The sequence below is a fragment of the Vicugna pacos genome, chromosome 34 (assembly GCF_048564905.1).
Source record: "Vicugna pacos chromosome 34, VicPac4, whole genome shotgun sequence".
Lineage (NCBI taxonomy): Eukaryota > Metazoa > Chordata > Mammalia > Artiodactyla > Camelidae > Vicugna > Vicugna pacos.
In genome coordinates this window covers 14,384,106-14,403,632 of record NC_133020.1, presented here as the reverse complement: position 1 = coordinate 14,403,632, position 19,527 = coordinate 14,384,106, and the positions used below count along the sequence as shown (strand labels likewise).

The 19,527-nt window shown below is 47.2% G+C and overlaps 1 protein-coding gene and 1 long non-coding RNA gene across 8 annotated transcripts in view; one reads left to right on the top strand and one right to left on the bottom strand.

Annotated features, from left to right (window-relative positions):
• Positions 1–419: 419 nt before the first annotated feature.
• GSG1 (germ cell associated 1) lies at positions 420–17,662 on the bottom strand. 4 transcript variants are annotated; one of them, XM_072954656.1, is made up of 8 exons: positions 17,322–17,662; positions 16,279–16,388; positions 15,875–16,136; positions 5,661–5,979; positions 4,319–4,489; positions 3,482–3,634; positions 2,734–2,845; positions 420–840 (listed from the first exon to the last, which is right to left on the bottom strand). In XM_072954656.1, the coding sequence occupies exons 3-8, from the start codon at positions 15,920–15,922 to the stop codon at positions 495–497; spliced, it is 1,149 nt and encodes a 382-aa protein (XP_072810757.1). In that variant the 5' UTR covers positions 15,923–16,136; positions 16,279–16,388; positions 17,322–17,662; the 3' UTR covers positions 420–494. The 4 variants fall into 4 exon arrangements, with proteins under 4 accessions (XP_072810757.1, XP_031526512.2, XP_031526513.2 ...); XM_031670652.2 differs by having other exon boundaries at positions 15,875–16,117; XM_031670653.2 differs by having other exon boundaries at positions 4,442–4,489; positions 15,875–16,117.
• Positions 14,234–19,527, top strand: part of LOC116276874 (uncharacterized) — a 65,847-nt gene continuing 60,553 nt past the window's right edge. For all 4 annotated transcript variants that reach the window (XR_012066926.1, XR_012066925.1, XR_012066924.1 and 1 more), the window contains exons 1-2: positions 14,234–14,641; positions 15,241–15,677. This is a non-coding gene — a long non-coding RNA (uncharacterized lncRNA). The remainder of the gene's footprint in view (positions 14,642–15,240; positions 15,678–19,527) is intronic.

Here is a 19,527-nt window from a genome sequence, read left to right as displayed (position 1 = left end):
TGCAGGACCCCGTAGCAGGCGGGGTGGACGACACCTGTTCTACATGTCAGGCTCCCAGCAGTGCCTTCGTCTTCCACTGGGTGACTTCCAGGAAGGTTCAAGTGCGCCACGGAAGTGGACGCACCGTCAGCTCCCCACCTCCATTCTTTCGAACCTCAGACAGATGACTGGGTTGATCGGCCCCTAAAGGACAGGAACTGTATCTCACTCCTCTTTTACCTCCCAGAACCCAGCACAGAACAAACAACCAGTAAAGGCGAGAAGGGACTCCTGCTCGAGTGAGAGGTGGCGAGTGGCGCGGACCAAACTGTGACGGAAAAGGGAGCAAGGATGCCCAGCACCCAGGGGCGTGACCCCTCGGACTCGGACTTTAAATACCCTGGTTCTTAACCTCTGAAAACCACACTCCAGAAACAGCCTTTGGCTTAAGCATGTGTTGATACCAAAGCAGCATGTAAGGTAGGGCTCAGCCTGCTCTCCCAGCCCACTGACTCCTAACACGGTTCTTCCTCAACAGATGCCCCTGCCGCCTCTTCCCCGGGCCCCCGGCCGGTCCCCGGTTGAAATCCTGTGTCGCGTAGCTCTGAGTAGAAGTCAACTCCCTCGGAGACGGAGCGGATGGGCTGGGGGTGGTGCGGGGGGCAGCCGGTCACAGGGCCCCCCGGCTGGGCTGCACCCGCCGGCTGCTGCAGGAAGCACTGGTGGTGGTGCGGCAGGCAGCGCGGGGGGCCCTTGAAGCCCTTACTGTGCTTGGACTTGAACTCCAGCACCAGCCTGGTGTAAGTGTTGAAGGTGTTGACCGCTGATGCCATGCAGCAGGTGAAGGAAACCCAGGCTGTGCTAGGGACAGACAGACAGACGATGGAACGTGAGACTGACATTCTTAGGGGTTTGAAAGAAAAACACTGATTCCTTCCTAGTCATCAGCTAGGCTGATGCCTCTCAGGGATTTGGGGACCCGAGGGCACTGCCTTCCACCACGTTGCAGGTAGAGAGCTGCGGGCAAGAAGACCTCATTTGGTCTGTCTTAGGGCAAGTTCTGAATGTTCTGTAGTAAAAGACAAGGACTCATAGAGTGTTCAGGCCAGACTAGGCATTGAACAGCTTCGTTTTCACTGAATTGTGGTTGTGCCGTGTTCTTTTATACCTGGTGTGCCTATTTTGTGCGTGTGCGTGTGTGTGTGTATGTGTGTGTATACAGTTTTTTCGGCTACTTGTTTCCGAAGCTGCAGTTACCCTTACCCTAACCCTCACATAATCTCCAAGGATCCACAGACCCGTAGCTCCACTGTACACAGTGGACATAGCCCAGTGCACTGCTTCCCTGCTTCCCCGGACACACACACACACACCCCCTCCCTGCCAAAGATTTTGCTCCACTCAGATGCCTCTTCCATCTTCCTTTGTTTTGAGCTTAGCAGTCTTAGGGTCTACAAGGTTGAAGGTCATTCAGAAAACCTTTACTACACACCTGGAGGTATTATTATTGGTTGTGCTAGTGGAATTTGCACATGGAAACAATGTGGTTCTTGGCTCTAGGGGGTTTATAAAGGATGGAAGAGATGCTGGAGATGAAGAGAAGTTGGATGGATTCAACAAAAAAACACAAGTCACCAGGCAACTGTATCAGTCACACTCCTAAAAACTTGGAAGGTCAACCCCCTAAGTCTCCCACGATTGCGGGAAGCCCGGGAGACCAGGAGCTGTGGAGGTTGGGGAGGAATTTCATGCCAATGATGGTTAAGGCCACGAGCTGCTGCTGCATGTTCCCATCTGCTGCCTCTGATAGACAGGATGCCTCTGATGGGAGTGCTGAAGTCTGAGCTCTGCAGTTGTAATGCCAGGAATGGCTTGAAAATGGACAAAGGGTAGGAAAGAATGGGTCTGGAAAATGAGACGAACTGATGTGGTGGCTGGTGGAGTGATCCAAGACCCCTGAATCAAACAGCACATCTTATACCATGAGGAAAGGAGATGGGATCTCGTGCCAGACATATGGTAGGTTTCCGATTGCCTCTTCGAGCCCAGGGCTGTCTTCCCGGCACGCCAGGTGCTCGGCACTTAGCCCGGACAGCTCCTGGAAGTCCACGTCAGCCTCTGTGCCATGCACGGAGTGTTCCCCAGGGGAGCAGGTGAGGAGCTCAGACTAAGATGTTTCCCTTGAGTGTGTGTCACGGTTGCTGCTTCCCTCTTTCTATAAGAAATCGAAACTAACTGACCCCGTGGTTCTTTAAGTTTCATTTCTAACACAGTCTGGTGGAGTGAGAAGGGAGGAAGGAAGAAGCTACTCTTTGTTACAGGAGGAGTGAGCCATTCCCAGGAATGGAATTCAATCCACATTTCAAGGCTCGTTCTTCATTTCTCTGCCTCCCAATACCTGGGAACATAAAATCTATAAAATGGAGAGCATCACTTCCATAAGCCAGACAAAATCATTTCCCAAGGGCAGCACACGTATCAGGTGGAGAAGCAGTTGTGATGGGCTTTATCAGCAGAAACGCTGCACAAAGCCCTCACAAAAGAAGCCAGAGGAATCCACTCTACCTCCTCAGAAGGTGGGGAAAGAATGAGTGTGGCCTGATGGTCCTGCCCTCTGTGTGGCTGACAGGCTTCTGGGATGAGGGAGGAAGAGAAGGCACAAGGACACAGAGCAAGCATCCTGTTGCAGGTAGCCAGTTGCATGAAGGTGGACTGGGAAAGGGGAGAAAAGCTGAGGAGATGGTGAGCACTTACTAGAAGGCCCAGCCATACTTCCAAGCATGGGGCCTCCAGTCTTCTGGACCCAAGTTGGCTGTTGCCTGGAAGACTTGTGAGTACATCATATGGCCCACCATCCCCAGGAGGCCTACAAAGGAAACAGGAAGGCAGCATCCTTAGAGAAAGGCTGGCATTGGCATCTATAGGGAAAATGATCTCAGAGCAACCTCCTCATTTGGCATCAGGTACAACCTATGTCAAGATGTTCCATTACCCATATGACCCCACATCTCCAGGGGGACAACTCTGCAATGGGGGGGCTTCTCCCTGAAGGTGGGTTTGCAATAGGTTCCCCAGACGTTAGGTTGCAATCTGTGGGAAAGTTTCTGAGTCAGTGCTGCACCCAGGGCTCCTGCTCACTTTCCTTGTTCCCACTCACACCCCTAACATGACCTTTCTTCAGCGTCTACGTGCATCTCTCAGTTTATCCACCAGAGTCTGCAGAAGCTGTGTGTACATCATGACCAAAAAGTAAAACCAAACTGTAATGAGAAAACTTGCAAATAAAAAGAACCTAGAGAGAAATCAGTTTGCAAGTTCTGTGACGATCGAATATAAAATTTCACAGGTTATTTCCATTTAAAATAGACAACACCTGTGATGTATCTCCTGGTGCCCTTCTTTGGGCTCCTCCTTCCTCCCCTTAGGACAGAGACTCCAGCCTCATGGCTCGTGCTTCAAAGGCAGCAGAGGACACCCCTCATCCAGCCCTGGAGATGCTCACCTGACAAGACAGAGGATACAGCTGCAAAGGCGCTCAGCTTGAGCCCGCAGCCCGGGTTCCCCGTGAATAGCAAGTCCGTCAGTAGCAGGAGGAAGCTGATGAGTTCAAGTCCGATGTAGGCGAACTGGGCTCCCAGTGATAACCAGAGAATCTCTGTCGGAAACCAGAGGAAGATGAACCCTCACCCTGACAGTTAGATGACTGAACCAGCAGTGAACAGATGATGCCCGTGAGAAGTGGAGAGCCTCGTAGCACCAGAGAAGGAGACAAAGGGAAAGCAGCTGGGACAGCCCTTGAACTGGGGCTCTTGGCTATCATCACCCCACAACAGCTCTCACTTTGCCCAGTACCTGGAGACGTAGTCAAGGCACGTGATTGCCTGTGAATACTCTTAGGGAGATTGGAGAAGAAATCATCCAATGTTCACACAATCTTGCAGGGAACATCACTTTGCTATTTGTCATTTTTGCTTTTGTTTTTTAATTGAATTTTGGAACAGTCCATTTTCTTTTCTTTCTCCGTCCTTCCCTCTCCCCTTGACTTGCTTCCTTCTATGTTACCAAAAAAATTATTGAGGGGGAAGAAAAAAGGAAAAACCCGAGCTTTTCCCAGGGTTACTTAGCAACAGGACAAGGTTGGAGCTGTTGGTGGATTTCTGTTTGTGAACGTTATTTGTCCCTGCAGTTCCTTTTTTGCATCCCTGCATATGAATGAGAGTCAGCCTAGAAGGAGTCTGTGTCCCTCTGTGAGGCTCAGAAGAAGAGGAAAGCAGGAGATCCCCAGTACAGCTTAGATCCCAACTCAACGGCAACTAAATTCGTTATCAAACCCACATACTTGCCAAAAGCCCCAAGGGAGGGTGGGAGAGGAAAGCCTTCTCCATCAACCGCTTCCCTCCAAATCGGAGAGGGGGGTGACGTGAGCCTTGCAACGTGGCAAATTCCAGTAGTCCTTTCTCACCTCTCTCGGTTGGTGGTGTGAGTTCAAGGAAGCTTCGACACCTCTCCCCTGAAACAGACAAAGGGCAAGGTCACGAGGTGCTACTTGGGATGAAGGATGAAGACCTCCCCAGATCCCATCGCAGGTGCCTCTCCATCTGCCCCACCCAGGCCTGCCCAGCAGATGGGAGGCCGGCGACCCACGTCTCTTCGCAAGCAGGGAAGAATGCGTGTATGGATGAACAAAATGGCAAGTCACCCAAGATGAATTCTCTCTCAGGTCCTGATGATGAAGAGGACATTTCCCTGAGAGTTATACCTGGGGATGTCCCTAGAATTCACCAGCACCTTTGGCGGCTGCTGTACCACTGGCCCGAGTGGTTCTGAATTGCTTCTGGGTCTGGAGTTGGAGCAGTGCTAAGTTGCACGATAATGACTTAAAAATGTAAATACCCTCGAATTTATAATCCTCTCCCATCTCCTTAGCCCAAATCGGGAGAAGCAGCAAGTTGCAAATTGTACGTGTTTCTGGGCTTTAGAGAAACTTCATGATGCTTTGAGCAGGGAGGAGGAGGTGTCCTCAGCCCGACCGCCGCCTGCTCAAGGATGACCCTGAACTGATGTGCCCACACAGTGTCTGCTTTGTGAGCGGCCGCAGACCTGGGAGGGTCTGTCTGCAGCTCCTCCAGGCCGAACTTCACCACCTAGTTGTCCCCTCTGAGCTCTCCTACATTTTCAATGGTAACAGTAATATTCAGAAAGAGAAAACACTCTGGGGGGCTTTAAAGGCGATCTGCTCTGATTCTTTCCTCTAGCAAATGAGAAAATCGAAGCCCGAAGGAATGAAGTTGTTCCTATAAGGTCACAGCTGGGCAAAGCCCGGGCTCTTTCTATAAAATTCTCCTTGCTTTGTCTCTAAACGGCAACTTGAGCTAGCAGGAATGGAAAGTCCTGTTAGAAGTCTAAATGAAACCCTTTCAGGGTAATGGTATTTTAAACCAGCGAGTCTATTAGACGATCAGGAGGTGAAATGTCAGATGGACTTTGGACCTTATTATGAGGGAGTCTGATGGGGAAGGGACACAGTGCAGGGGGAGGGGGATGCTGAGGCTGGGGTGAGGTCCAGGGGGTGAGAGTGAGTGCTATACACGTCCCACTATGTTTTTTGCCTACATGAGATCCCAAGGGTGGGGGGTTGGGGGTGGGGGTAAGAAATCAGGCATCTGGGGTGAGGCGGTTACCTGGTTCTTCCACAGTTTCCTCACAGGATAGCCACATGCCGCTGCGGAAGGCATGGAAGGTGAAGCGGTCATCCCCAGCCTCCCAGCTGTATTGCACCACCTCCTGGGGTGATGAGTTGGTGCTGCCCCCATCCAAGGGCAGTGGCATGTCAAAGCACTTGGCTGCCAGACCTTTCCCGCACAGGGGCTTGGGCACCTTCTGTGTGCCCACAAACCAGTAGCTGCTGAGCAGGGATGCTGTGGAGAGGCTGAGTGATAGCATGCTGAGGAGGGCAGATAGGCATGTCCGTTGGTCAGAGAAGCCCTTCGGGAGTTCCATCTGTAACAGACGAACACAAGCAGAGCGCCTGAATTCGGAGCCTCCTTGGAGATCCCGACGCCCTTCCACGAGCCCCTAAGCTCTGGGCCACTTTCCTCCAATGTGATGAGCACAACCAGCCCTGGGAGTTTCCTCCAAGTAGCCGTGGGGAAGCTCGGCTCCAGGAGTGGCCCAGAATAGGCACCTCAGCGATGATGTTGATTTAAGCTGGACCTTATTATATTAAAACGCTTATCGAGGATAATCTTGATAAGCATCAGATACTAACCTCAGTCGGAATGTTAGTAAGCCACTGAGCTAGTCTGGATCTGGTTGAGAAGAATTGGGAGCATTCCAAATGCTCCTACTGCTAGTTTTTGCTTTGTTCTTCATTGGAAGGTAGCAGCACTGACCTACAGAGGTATTTGTTACTGGAACAATGTAAAGATTTGGTGTCCCCCTCCCTGCATTACTGATTCTTCAGAGAGGAGTGAAGGGGAATATATCCTATCAACGAATGTTAAGTGGGTCACCCTGGGTGGAGCAGATAGAGGCACTGGGGCCTTGAGGATACAAGAGGGCAGTGGACCAACTTGGGTGCAGGGATGCTGCAACCCTTGGAGAGGAGGTGGAGCTGTGGGTTCTAAGAGAGGTGGTGATCTGGTCCAGCTTCCATCCCCTGCCCCTGAGATGATAGAATCTAAAATATGAGGAGGCTGCATGGTGCCCATGGGGCCTGGACACTGAGTGCTGTGGTCATGAAGTCACAGGGAGGGTGCCCTTGGCAGGTGGAGAGGGAACCTGGAGGGGTGGCCCCAGAGCCTGATGTAGCGGCGATGCCTGACTCCTGGGGGATGAGGAGGGGGGACACAGTGTGTGGCAGCAGATGAACGTGATCGGTGTGGCTCTGGCTGCAGCTCCTGACCTCATCATTTTTAGCCTAAGAGGAGGGCAAACTGAAAATGTTCAATATTAGATGTTTCAACTTCGGTGAGTGGTGGCTTGGAGCCAGATTTAATCTGATTTGAAAAATAAAGAAATCTGACAGATCTCATGCTGTGCATTACAGAGCAGTTTGTGCCGTTACGTTAATAGACACTGAACGAAGAAGCAGCCCGCACTTAGTTGCTGACAGACACTTCTTTAAGTAAAACATCTTGAGCCTTCCAGGGGATCCCTTGTATCAGAATTAATCAGACCCAAATCTGCTTAGCTTAAGAGATGGAAATAAGACCATAGCTAAATGAGGCAGGCCCATAAATCCGCCTCTCTCATCATCCCCAGCTTAACGTTCTCCACGTTAAATAGGGACTTTATCTTAGAAACATAACGGTTTGTTCTTCAGAATTTCCAGGGACTAAAACAATGCATACCACAAAGTGCAAGGTTATTTTTTTAATGGCAATAAAAAAAATAGCAGATTCATATGTATATAGAAGCCAATAAACAAAACATATGATAAAACAGCTTCTGAAAAGCAATTTGCTAACATGATTTTTTTTTAAGCCTTCAACAAATTAAGACCAACAAGAATTGTCAGTTCATGTAAGACTCTGGGTGACCTCAGTAAGGATGCAAAAGCCAAGGCACCTATCTGGAAGCATCTATCTACTGCCAGATATGGGAGTCATGTGTTGCCCTTCCCCTGCAAAAAGAATGTTTTCATCCTGTTTTTAGTTATGAAAATCCTATTGGTTTTTGTCATTGTTCTGTTCTGTGAGTTAGTTATCCTTTATTTTTATATTCATTGCTTGAATAGGAAATGGACTTGCGGGTAAAATATCTTCATCAATCATTCTGCACAAAGATTGAACTAAGGATTTAGGCAATTCTACATTTCCAGCAACTTTTTTTTTCAATCACATATGACTTGGAAATTTGTCTACTATCACATCACGTCAGGGTCGCCCTCAAGCCATTTCAAGTTAGACGTATGTGTAAGTTATTCTTCAGGTTACTCAGAAATAAGAATGATGAACTCCCACACCATGGCACAGCCACTTTGTAGCAGCCCTAAGGTGATAACCTGTTGAAGAGGTGATTTGAGAAGCCAAGAATGAAAAGGCGCTTGGAATGAGGCACAGAGGCTGTTTCCAGAAGGAGCGTCCACTAAGGACAGATCTCAGGAAACTCATTCAAGATTCATCTTGAGGGGCGTGGGGATAGCTCAGCGGTAGAGCACATGCTTAGCATGCAGGTGGTCCTGGGTTCAATCCCCAGTATTTCCATTAAAAAAATTAAAACACTATAAAAATTATTTTAAAGAAAAGAATCACCTTGATAATTGAATGAGAATTAATTCAAGAGCCTTTTCAAGAACTATCTCCAACACCCACAGTGCCGTGCCCTTCCGCACATGTATTACTCCTCCCCCACAAAACGCCTTTTCTCCCCAGGATTCAGGTACTTCCTGAATTGAAGAACAATCTAATCAGGCAATGGTTTCCTGAAGGTGATCACAAAGAAGTGGCAGCCACAAGAAAAGCTCTATCTTTGCACGTGCTGACAAGCCCCAAGCCAATGTGACTCTACCGTCTAGAAAACGGACAGAGTGTGGCTTCCCTGACACAGGCTCAGGTCACTGGGAAGTCCATAGGTGCCGAAATGTCAGTAATTTGTCCATCAACATACGTTAACCGAAAAACTCAGAATTAACGTAGGCTAATAAGGACAACGCATCAATGAGATTACCCCAGCTCCTAAAAGAATCAGGTGCACAATAGCTGCGGACTGTATGTTCTGAGCAATAAGAGAGGGAAGCCGGTTACCTTGGCCATGGTCAGCGTCTTGCAGCGTCTTGTCTGGGAGGACTGCCGTTGGCATCTGCGCCTTAAATCCCTTTGGTTCAATGTTGAAAGAAGGAAAACTGCCTTTCCACCCTTCTCCCTCCCTTCCACCCCTCCCCTTCTATCTTGTATTTTTTGGAGTGCCTCATGATTAAATGCTGCCTTGCAGGGAACTTGGGCATTTAATAATTCACAGCGCAGTCATGGCCCAGCTGTTTTGGAAGATTACACTGGAGCACTTGCCAGTGGGGATCTGGGATTAAGCACAAAGAAGCAAGGACCTGCATACGCAGAGGGAAGTTTCTTTAGAAAGTACCTGATGATTTCGTTTCCATCTCACTGCCATTCCCTAGGTAACTGGTGAGAATGGACTGGGCTTGATTTTACAGCAGGCAAAATATTACAGAGTCACCATTGCTCCAAATGGTCTCATTCCCTTTAATAAACTCTTTAATCTGCAATGTCCAGGCCTCAGAAAGCCATGGATGTGAAAAAGCTTCCTGGTGCCATGGGCGGTCTCCACCCTCTAGTTAGTGTCATGAGTAAGGATGATGACAATGTCCTGAGGCCATCAGAGAGTGTTAGGTAGGGATGAAGGTGAGAATGCGGATGGAGGAGGATCAGGGAAATAAATCCCGGGGTCAGCAGTGCTATGGCGAGATACCATTTCTCTCCCAATCTTTGGAATAAAAATTTTGTTTTTAAAAAAGCATTTCTAGGTAGGGAGGGCATATCTCAGTGGTAGAGTGGGTGCTTAGCATGCACGAGGTCCTGGGGGCAAGCCCCAATACCTCTATTAAAAAATAATATAATAATTGTTTTAAAAAGCATTTCTAAAACTTAAAAAGAAAAACAAACCCTAATCTGGCAAATCAACAAGGGTTTGATTGCATGTTTTCTTGCCTCCAGTCCCCTAGAAGTACAAATTGTGCTTTCTGTTCTCAAAAATTGTACCAAGATGACGAGGAGGGAGACAATTCTGCAGCTGTTTTGATTCCCTGAACACCTGTGGACCTCATCCTCCGCAGATGCTCTTCCTGCTTCCAGGAATGTCTTCAGTCTCTTTTCTTAGGAAATGTTTCTTTTTCTCCCTAGGAAGAGTTCCCTCCTCCCTGTCCTTGTCACACCATACCTCGCGACGTGTTCTATATTCCATTCTAATTATTTGTCTAGATTGTAAAGTCCTCAGAGACCTCTCCTTTATTTGAGAGCTGTAGTTCAAAAATCTGATTGAGCAGGAGAACAATCTGCAGCTTTGGAAGATGTGCAATTCCTGGGCTCCATCCTGAGCTGCCATAGTAGTTCTGCGGTGGGAGTTGGGGGCAGGAATCTGTAATTTTAGAAAGCGTTCAGCATACACCCAGGGAGAGACTTTTGGCTTCTGGTTCTGCGTGTAAGTCACTTGGAAATTGCCACTCCGCCCTAGCAACAAGTAAAAAGCTGAATGGACCGAGAAATATAGAGCCAGGGAATTAACATACCATAAAGTAACACCTGTTTGACTCCCTCCGGCTTACTTTGAATGGAAGCCTCTCTAGCCTGCCCTGGCTTTCCCCAACCTTTTCCAGATTTCCCACCAACCAGGTCGTGGTCTTTCCCTTGCATTTGTGCAGCTGATTTAGGGAATCAAAGGCAGGACCCCTCAGACCAGATGAATTAGCCCACATTCCAGCCAAATGAGTCTCTTTGTATCTTGCTTCTCTCACCCAGTATGTTCTCTCCTCTTAACAGCACATTTGACACATGTGGTTTATGTCCAGGCTTGACTTCTTTCTTTTTTTAAGGATATATATATTTGAAGTTAGTCGATTTACAATGTTGTGTAAATTTCTGGTGTACAGAATAGTGATTCATTTAAGGTGTGATTTCTGTATCACCCAAACAATCCTGTATTCATGGTGACAGAATTCCCTCTCCTTTGGGAGAAAGAAGGAATTTTGCGGTCACTCTTCGCCTTTGAATTGGCTGTCGGTTTCGAGGCTGCAGTCTTCATCTCAACGCTAGGTGGCACTATCTTGTCATATGTTTTCTCTTCAGCCACAGGCTTCCCCCATCGGTCAGCAAAGGTGGGTGGAGGTGGCTACTCCGCCCTGCATGATGGAGCGCTTTCTCCTTCCCTCGGCCTCTGCCCCACACATTCATCTATAGAACCGACCTGCGTCAGCCTGATGGAATTCAGGGCTCAGAGTGAACTTTGGGGCCATCCAGCTTTTCCCTTGAGGACATCTTGTAAGATTGTTTCCTGTGGCACATATTTTGTGGCCAGTTTTAGTTTTCAGTGACTCAATCGATCCCCAAATACTTCCCATGGGAAATACAACTCCGCAGTACCCGAAAATAGTTAGCCAGTGTTTCCTGATGAGTTCCGTGCACATTTTTCAGGACTTCATCGTGTCCTCCTCATTCCCTTTCCACCCCAGAACAGTGAACAATTCTTTTCCCTTCTCTCTGCTTCCACCCTTCAAATACTTGGAGACACTTCTCACATCCCGCCTGAGTCACTCTTTGGCACCGTCCTCTGCCTTTGGTTTTTATGGCCTGTGCTTATAAACCGCGCCCCCTATGCCTGAATGGCCAAAATATGCCTTCTCCGGAGAAAGGATAAGAGGGGCAAAGTCTCAGTTGGGCTGTATGAGCAGGCCTAGAGCCGGACTTAGAGTGAATTGGTCCCCTACTTACTCTGGCCCCTTCCAAGTCCCTGTTACCTAATTTGTACTTGTCACTTTATATTATCTTTCTGAAAGAGGGCCTCTGCATTATATTCTTTCAGGCTTTCCCAAAGCCTGAATCTACCCCTTAAGATGCTATGCATTTTGTATGCATGCTTGGCAGGCTGGCTCCTCGCTGTGATCAGTTTTGAGACCCCCCTCGCTACCCTCCCCTCCCTAAGGACCCTGGGCCACAATGTCTAATTTCCTCTTTTTGATAAAACATGAGTTTCTCTGCCTGGCCACAAAAATTGGGAACCCAGCATCCCACTCACTTCCTTTCATTGTAATTTGGACATGTTAATATTTGTTTTTCCTTCTCTTTCCTCTCTTAGAACAGAAAAAGTAATTGCTAGTCAATGCCACATAAATATAATTTGGTTAGGCTCTGAAGCTCCTGATTCAACACAGATGGGAAGATTCCACATCTCAAAGCAATATTTAACTTTGGTGTGTTGGGCTGGATGTCCCCCACAGGAAGCAACACTTATGACATCACAGAGCCAAGGGCTGGGACTAACTTATACTTGCTAAAGTCCTCAGTCCCAGCGCCCTGCACTGTACAAAACCACACTTACCAGGTATGAATAAAGAGAAACTGAGCTTCGGACACCCACACATACTTTGTAAATAGGAATTCCATTTGTTTTATGACTACCCTGTAGATTAGAGGTGATTACAACAGTGGGTAGGAAGGCTGGGATGCGGAGCCAGAGAAGACTGCGACATACCACTTCCCTCAGGCCCACGCCCAGGGCTACGAAATCCAGTGGGGTTTTTTCATGTATCTTTTCTGGCATCTTCTCCCAGGAGAGGTTTGTTTGCCCTCCCTGATAGCAGTATCTCTGTCCTTCTCCCAAGAGTCAGATTTCTGACCCTAGCTGGATTAACTAACTCCTCTCTGTTACTTAGTAGACAAAAGGCTGGAATGAGTGGAAATGCTTCGGTTGTCACTGGCTCTGATCCACACCGCCCTGTTCTCCATTCCTGCAAGTTCTACTATGTCTCTCTCATGTAACTCATCACATGGTTTACCTGGTTGTTGTGCTCTCTTGACTTCAAGTGTCTAGATACAGTAGCAACTGTGTTTTATTCATTGTTGATCCTCAGAGCCTAGCCTGGCCTATCATCCATGAAAGAATGAATGGAATGAATGAATGAAGTCTGTGACGGAAACCAGGCTCATGAATACAATTAGGAAGCCTATGGGTGAAGATAAGATGTGAAGGAAGAAAAGTCTCTAAATAGCCTTCAACTGTAAAGGAGATACAGTCCTCCTAATTCACATACGTAAAGGCAGTGAGAAACTAAAAAGAGGGTCTGTAGGTCTACAGACCCACCCTATGCCTTTTTGCACAGATGTACCCAGAGTTCCATCAAACAGATTCTCTGCCAGTACATTTCCTCCCACCTGTGGAAACATTCCTGCTGTTTGACGAGCAAAGCCCAGAAAACAGCAATGATCTCATGAACGAGGATTATCTTCAGTTCACAGAGACCAGGGTACAATAAGTTTGCTCACAAGCCAGTGACAGATTGGAAATGTTATGTCCTTTCCCAAACTCTGTGGTTCCCTACTGGCTCGAGCCCTTTTGGTTGACGTATCTTGAACCATCCAAGATTTTGCAGCTTTAATTTCAATTTTTACTGCAGTGCTCCACATTTGACTCATTCACTAATGAAGATAACCAAGCTTCACATAGGCTATTTTGACATCTGCCCCTCAGCTCTAAAATGACCGTGCTGAGTGTGCAAACATTACCACTATAGAACACTGAGCTCTGGGATTTCCTGGCTTCAGTTTAATTTCACATGTAACCATGTTTTTCGTTCACACGACCCCAGATGCTCGCAGAATAGAAATGACTCCTGTCTTCCTAACATGGGTCTCAAGTTCTGGAGTTCTGGGAACAGTCCTACTTCTGCGCAGTGGGAAGGACCAAAGAAAAGAATTTGGGGACCTCTCCTCTCTGTGGCTTTTCCCTTTCCGCTTTTTAATGGAATTGTTTGAGGGCTTTTGCTAATGCAGTCATTTCCAGGAGAGGAAGCCGCCTTTCTTCCATGCCCCAAGCAGCTGGAGTGAATCAGAGGGGACAGCCACATCTGCACATCCTGTGGGGCAATCGCTCACGCGGGGGTGACGGAGCCCTCGCCCCGGGACTGGGGGTGGGTGAGGACTCTCGGGGACCGACGGGCGGGCCGGGGCCTACAGAAGTGGCCTCTAGAGGGGCCTTAGGGCCGCGGGCAGGCGGGCTGGCGGGCGGAGCTGGGCCGTTTCTATCCCGCGTGCGCCCCCTTCGTCCGTTCCAGTCCTGCCAGCGGTGCCCGAGCGCAGTGAGTCCACGCGGCCCCCCCGCAGCCCCCCCGCGGCCCCCCTCGCTGCGCGAGTAACACTCCAGCCGGCGGTTTACTACGGCGCCCGGTCGCCTAGCAGCGGGCGCGCGTTGCCATGGCGACGCGCCGGAGCGTGTTTTGAATTGTTTGGCGACGCCCCGCCCAGCGGCCGGGCGCCAGGACGTCCCCAGCGGGTGGGGCCGGGGTTGGAGCCCGTGTGCTGCCCTGTCTTCCTGCTGGGGCGGGGACGGCGTATCGGGGGCCCTCCCAGGTGGGGATGGCGGGGCGCCCCGGGCCGTGGCCCCGGCCAGGCTGGACGGAGGGAGTCCGGAGACCCGGTCTATCCCACAAATTCCTCACCCCCGGGCCGGTGGGCCGAGGGTCAGGCGGTGCGGGGCGCCGTGGCGCCCGGCGTTTCCCCGCCCCCCATGAAGGTACGGGTCCCCGGCTCCTGCTCTGACGTAAGGCCGCGCCTTTGCCTCATTTCGTGGGTCTTAGAGGCGAAACTTCGGGGCGACGAGCCCTCAGCAGGTCGGGGGGCTCGTCACTACTCCACCCACGACGGGACTGAAAGATTTTGGCCGAGTTCCCTAACCTCCCCGAGCGACTGTTTTCTCAGAGGCGCATTAGAAAGAGTTTGTCCCTCACGGTTCTGCTGTGAAGATCGAATAGGGGTGGCGTGAACCGGGAGAGGAAGGGGAAGGAACCCGCGCGAGTCCCCGACAGCTCGCCATTCTCTCCACAGACCTTAACCCCGCCGGCAGCCCGAAGGAGGGGCGGCCGCTGCGCTCCCGCCGGGAGGAATCAGATCCCAGTGTCTGACTTGCTCAGGGTCACCAGGCTCGTAAACGTGGGGTCAGTACTGGGAACCTCCTGAGTCATGGCCAGTAAAGGGGAGGCAGGGTCACCTTAACCATCGCACAGATTGCAGGCCCGGTCGTGGAAGCGCACGCGGAATGAGGAAGTGCTTGCGCACTTTACACTTCACGGGGATATACTGATAAACGGACTCTCCCACATTTCCTCTGTATCGCTCCTCATAAACCAATACTTACAAGAGATGTAATTGTGGCTGCCCTTCCTGTCGTATCCCTACCCACTACTCAAGGTTCTCCTGTTTATGATCTGTTTCCTTTGGGCAGCTTCTGCACTAGGGAAGCAGGCTGAGCCCATGCTCTTGGTGGCTCTTCAGAACCACCAGCTTTTCTCTGTAGCCCCAGAAGTGTCCCTTTCTGAGAACCTGTCTTATTGTTCCTTCTGTAATCCCTAGTGTCCAGCCACTGAACAGCACACCACGTTGCTGTGTGTGTGTGTGTGATTTCTCTGGCTAGTTGTAAAGCTTCACTTTTCCCTCCTGAGAAAGGCAAGATAAAGAATGAACAATATTTGATTTTTTTTTTTTTTTAGTAACCCTTTGAGCTGAAAGTTGATAGTTCCCAACTTTCTCAAAACAGGAGGCAAGTCACTTCCAGACGTGGGTTCTACCCTAAACAAGCCAAGACATCTTTGCTGGCTGTGAGGATCTTCCTGAGTCTGGAAGGATCTCTACAGATGCTCCCAGATTCTCTGAGACCAGAAAGAGCCTAGGGTTATGCTGGCCTTAGTTCCAGCAGATTTCCAATTGGAGCTGGCTTTCAGGAGGACCATGGGGCTGCCTCAGCCACTCTCAGTTCACTAGAGTGATACATGTCCTCATTGCTGCCACCACCACTGGGCTTTCTACCAGGAGCCAGACTTTGTAACAGGAATCATACAGATGGAGAGGACAAAAGAAGATCTAGAGGACACTAAGCTGCTAGAGGACCTGAGAGCAGAGAGGAAAAGTAAGATGAGGCAAAGGAGGAAGAAATGGAAGTTTTAATGGAAGATGATGAAAAAACAAGAAGCCAAGGTAGGAACATCACCGGGTTTATCAGTCAGAACTGGGCTTGAGTAACACATTTTTGTTCCATTTCAGATAATCCTATGGTATGTTCTCAAGCTCCTTACCTTTGGTATATGAAATAAATTGATGAATTTGTATAACCCGTATTACAAATCCAAATGCACCTGAGATAGTCATGAGATTTCAAAAACCAAGGTACCTACCTTCTGGGTGAGACAAACATTTTGAGCTAGTTGATAGGAATTGCTCATTCACTTTTGAAGTTCTCAGGCAAAGGTGTTTCAGTGTCTCTTCTGCTCTGTCTTAATCAGTTGCATGGAATGGGTGTCTGTTGTAAAGACGAGTCAGGGCCCCTCTTGCCAGCAGAGGGGTCAGGTGGTGTAAGGTGGGCTGGAGAGGATGGAGAGGATGTCTTGCTGCTCGGACACCTGTGTAGGTGGGTCTGGCTGACACAGGAGGCTGCCTCTGTGACATCACAGTGGCAGGCTGGGGACTCCCTGATGCTCCCCCAGTCTCCTCCCCCCACCCTCAGAAGGTACCTCCTGGAGACCTGGATGTCTTCTGCATCATCCGGATCAGTGCCTCTATTACTGTGCATAGAAATTACCTGAGCATCGTGGTAAACCATCAGATCCTGAAGGTCAGGGATAGCTCCCATGTGATGCTGACCAGACCTGCTGACCAGACCACGCAGGGTTGTAAGACCCTAGACCAGTGCTGTCAAAGAGAAATGTGACATGAACCACAGACATAATTTAAAATTTTCTAGAAGCCACATTAGAAAAAGTAAAATGGACACGCTGTAATACAACAATGATATCTTATGCAGTGCTATCCATCGTTAAGGTAAAATACAGTCCCTCCCCCAGACAATAAAGTTGGGTTCAATGGAAGAATAATTTACCCTGCTTCCATTTTAAAATTTTAAATGAAAATGAAATAAAATTAGAGATTCAATGCCTCAGCTGCACTCGCCATCTTAGAGGGCCCAGGAGCCGCATGTGGCTGCTGGACAGCACAGCTCTAGACCATTCCCAGAAAAGGGAGTGATCTGCAGAAATTGCCACTCCAGAGGCCTGCATCTGGCAACATAGTAGATGTTCGCTAATATTATTTCAATAAGCACTTAAGAGGCTTTGGGGGCTGTTAACACTAAGACATAACTCTGAGGCTTGAAAAGAGTTTTCCAACTGAGGGTCTAGCTGGGGGCTTTCTGCCCCATGAAACAGCACGCTCAGCCCACCTGTAAGTTTTTTTTTTTTAATTTATTTTTATTAAAGTATAGTTGATTTACAAGGTTGTGTTAGTTTCAGGTGTACAGCAAAGTGATTCATTATTCAGTTATATATATATTCTTTTTCAGATAATTTTCATTATAAGTTATTACAAGCTACTGAATATATTATAGTTCCCCGTGCTAGACAGCAGGTCCTTGTTGTTTGTCCATGTTATATATAGTAGTGTGTATCTGTTAATCCCGAACTCCTAACTTATCCCTGTCCTCCACCTGTTTCTCCTTTGGTAACCATAAGTTTGTTTTCTATGTCTGTAAGTCTGTTCTGTTTTGTAAATAAGTTCATTTGTCTCATTTTTTTAGATTCCATATGTAAATGATATCATATGATATTTGTCTTTCTCTGTCTGACTTACTTCACTTAGTATAATTAGGTCCATCCATGATGCTGCAAAGGCATTATTTCGTTCTTTTTTATGGCTGAGTAATATTCATATATATATACATATATACACACCACATCTTCTTTATCCAGTCATCTGTCGATGGACATTTAGGTTACTTCCATGTCTTGGCTATTGTAAATAGTGCTGCTATGAATTTCGGGGTGCATGTGTCTTTTTGAATTAGAGTGTCTTCTGGATATATGCCCAGGAGTGGAGCTGCTAGATCATAATCCATCTCTGAGCTTTTACCAGGGTGCTTCTCACTGGGAGTCCTTCTTCTTCCTTGTTACCCCACCTAAATTCTGTACAACCCTCAGGGCACGTGATTCCAGCCTCAGTTCAGCCAAAAGTCTTCCCTTGCTATTCGGGCCCTTATTTCTCTCCTTTCCCTTAAAAAACAAAATAAGAGAGATTTCTCTGAGCTAATATCAAATGCTTTCCAAGAAATACTCACTGAAAAAATGGGAAGTACAGTAGAGGGTATATAGTATGGCATGTTTTGTGTAAAAACAATGTATCTTATTGTTACTATAGGTCACACAGGAAAGGTAAATCAGAGAACAATAAACTTGATGACTTACTCGAGGGAGGGGATGGATGTGATTCAGGAGGGAGTGACACTTCTCTGAGAATAATATTTTCTGTATAGTTTGACTTTTGGAGGCATGTTAATCTTCTCCATATTGAAAAATAAAATTAAAACAAGATGGGAAGCCAAATGAATCCAGTTGTATTTCAACCCCACTGAAGGGGAAAAAGCAAAAGGAAGGACAAATCTAAATAACTCTTGAACACATTGTTTGCCCGTTTACTTTCTTTCTTGGCTGAGATTGAGTGGCAGAGAATTGCAACCAACTCCTGAACTCTTTCTATATATTCTTATTTGTCTGGTGGTAGATGTGTCAAGCAATTTTGAAACTATTTTAGATGTATCGTGTCAATGGGCAAATGAAGAAATGTGTTCATGCTATTGGGAGTGAGAATTCCCATATGGGAAAAGGACATCAAACTATGGAATGGGGAAGGCAAGAAGGAAGCCTGTAAGGGTGGATTAAATTAAAGGCATCAGTGTGAACTCGTGATTTTATATATATGTTTCCGTACGGATACATATACACACATTTGCATGCATATGTATACATATATACATACACATGTGCACATAAGTATGTATACATGTGTATTATATTTGTGTTTATATGTGTATTATATTTGTATTTACATGTGTAAGTACGTGTATTTTGTTCTAGTTTTGTCTATTGAAAGATCCTAGAAGCAAAGTCTCCCCAGTAGCAATGAGCACCTAGCACTCAAATCTTGGCCTCTAATTCCAAGAGCTTTTCAAAGAAATGGCCAATTCCAAAGGAAGGATCCTGTAGGTACATGATAAACTTGGAACATTTTGCCAGAAAGAAAAGAAATGCTTGGAAAAAAAAAAATGATGAGGGGCATTCACAAGGACCACCTTGAAGGGATTTCTACTGGTTAAATCATACAATTTGAATACCAAGACAATTAAGTATGGCATTGAATGATAAATGATTGGAAAAAACAGAAATTAATAAGCCCTACTGAGAAATATATAGGCAGTAGATAAACAAATAAACAAATACATAACATTCTATTTAAAAAGTTGGACTGTATTCTTCAAAAATGTCAATGTCATTGGCAATGTCAATGTCAAAAGGTAGAGAAAAGCTTAAGGGAATTAAGGAGACATGACAACTAAATGCAGTACCTGATCCTAGGCTGGATTTTGTACTGAAGGAGGCAAAAAAAACTAAAAATAAAGGACTTTATTGAGTCAATTGATATAATTGGAAATCTGATAATTGATTAAATAAAAGTAATGTTCAGTGCTAAATTTACTAAAATTGATAACTGCACTAAGGTTTTGTAAGAAAATATCCTTAATCGTACAAAATAATAAAAGTATTTAGGAGCAAAAGGCCCTGCGTAAGCAATTTATTATCAGAAGGTTTAGAAACATTTATTTATGAGACAGAGAGAAAGAATGGGCTAGAACACACCTGATAAAGCAAGTGAGGTAAAATTGTAACAATAGCTAAATTTGGGGAAAGGATAGATGACTATTCTTTGTATTATTCTTATTTTTGCAGTTTTCCCATGAATTTTAACTTATTTCTGCTCCCCCTACCCCAAATACTAAAAAGTG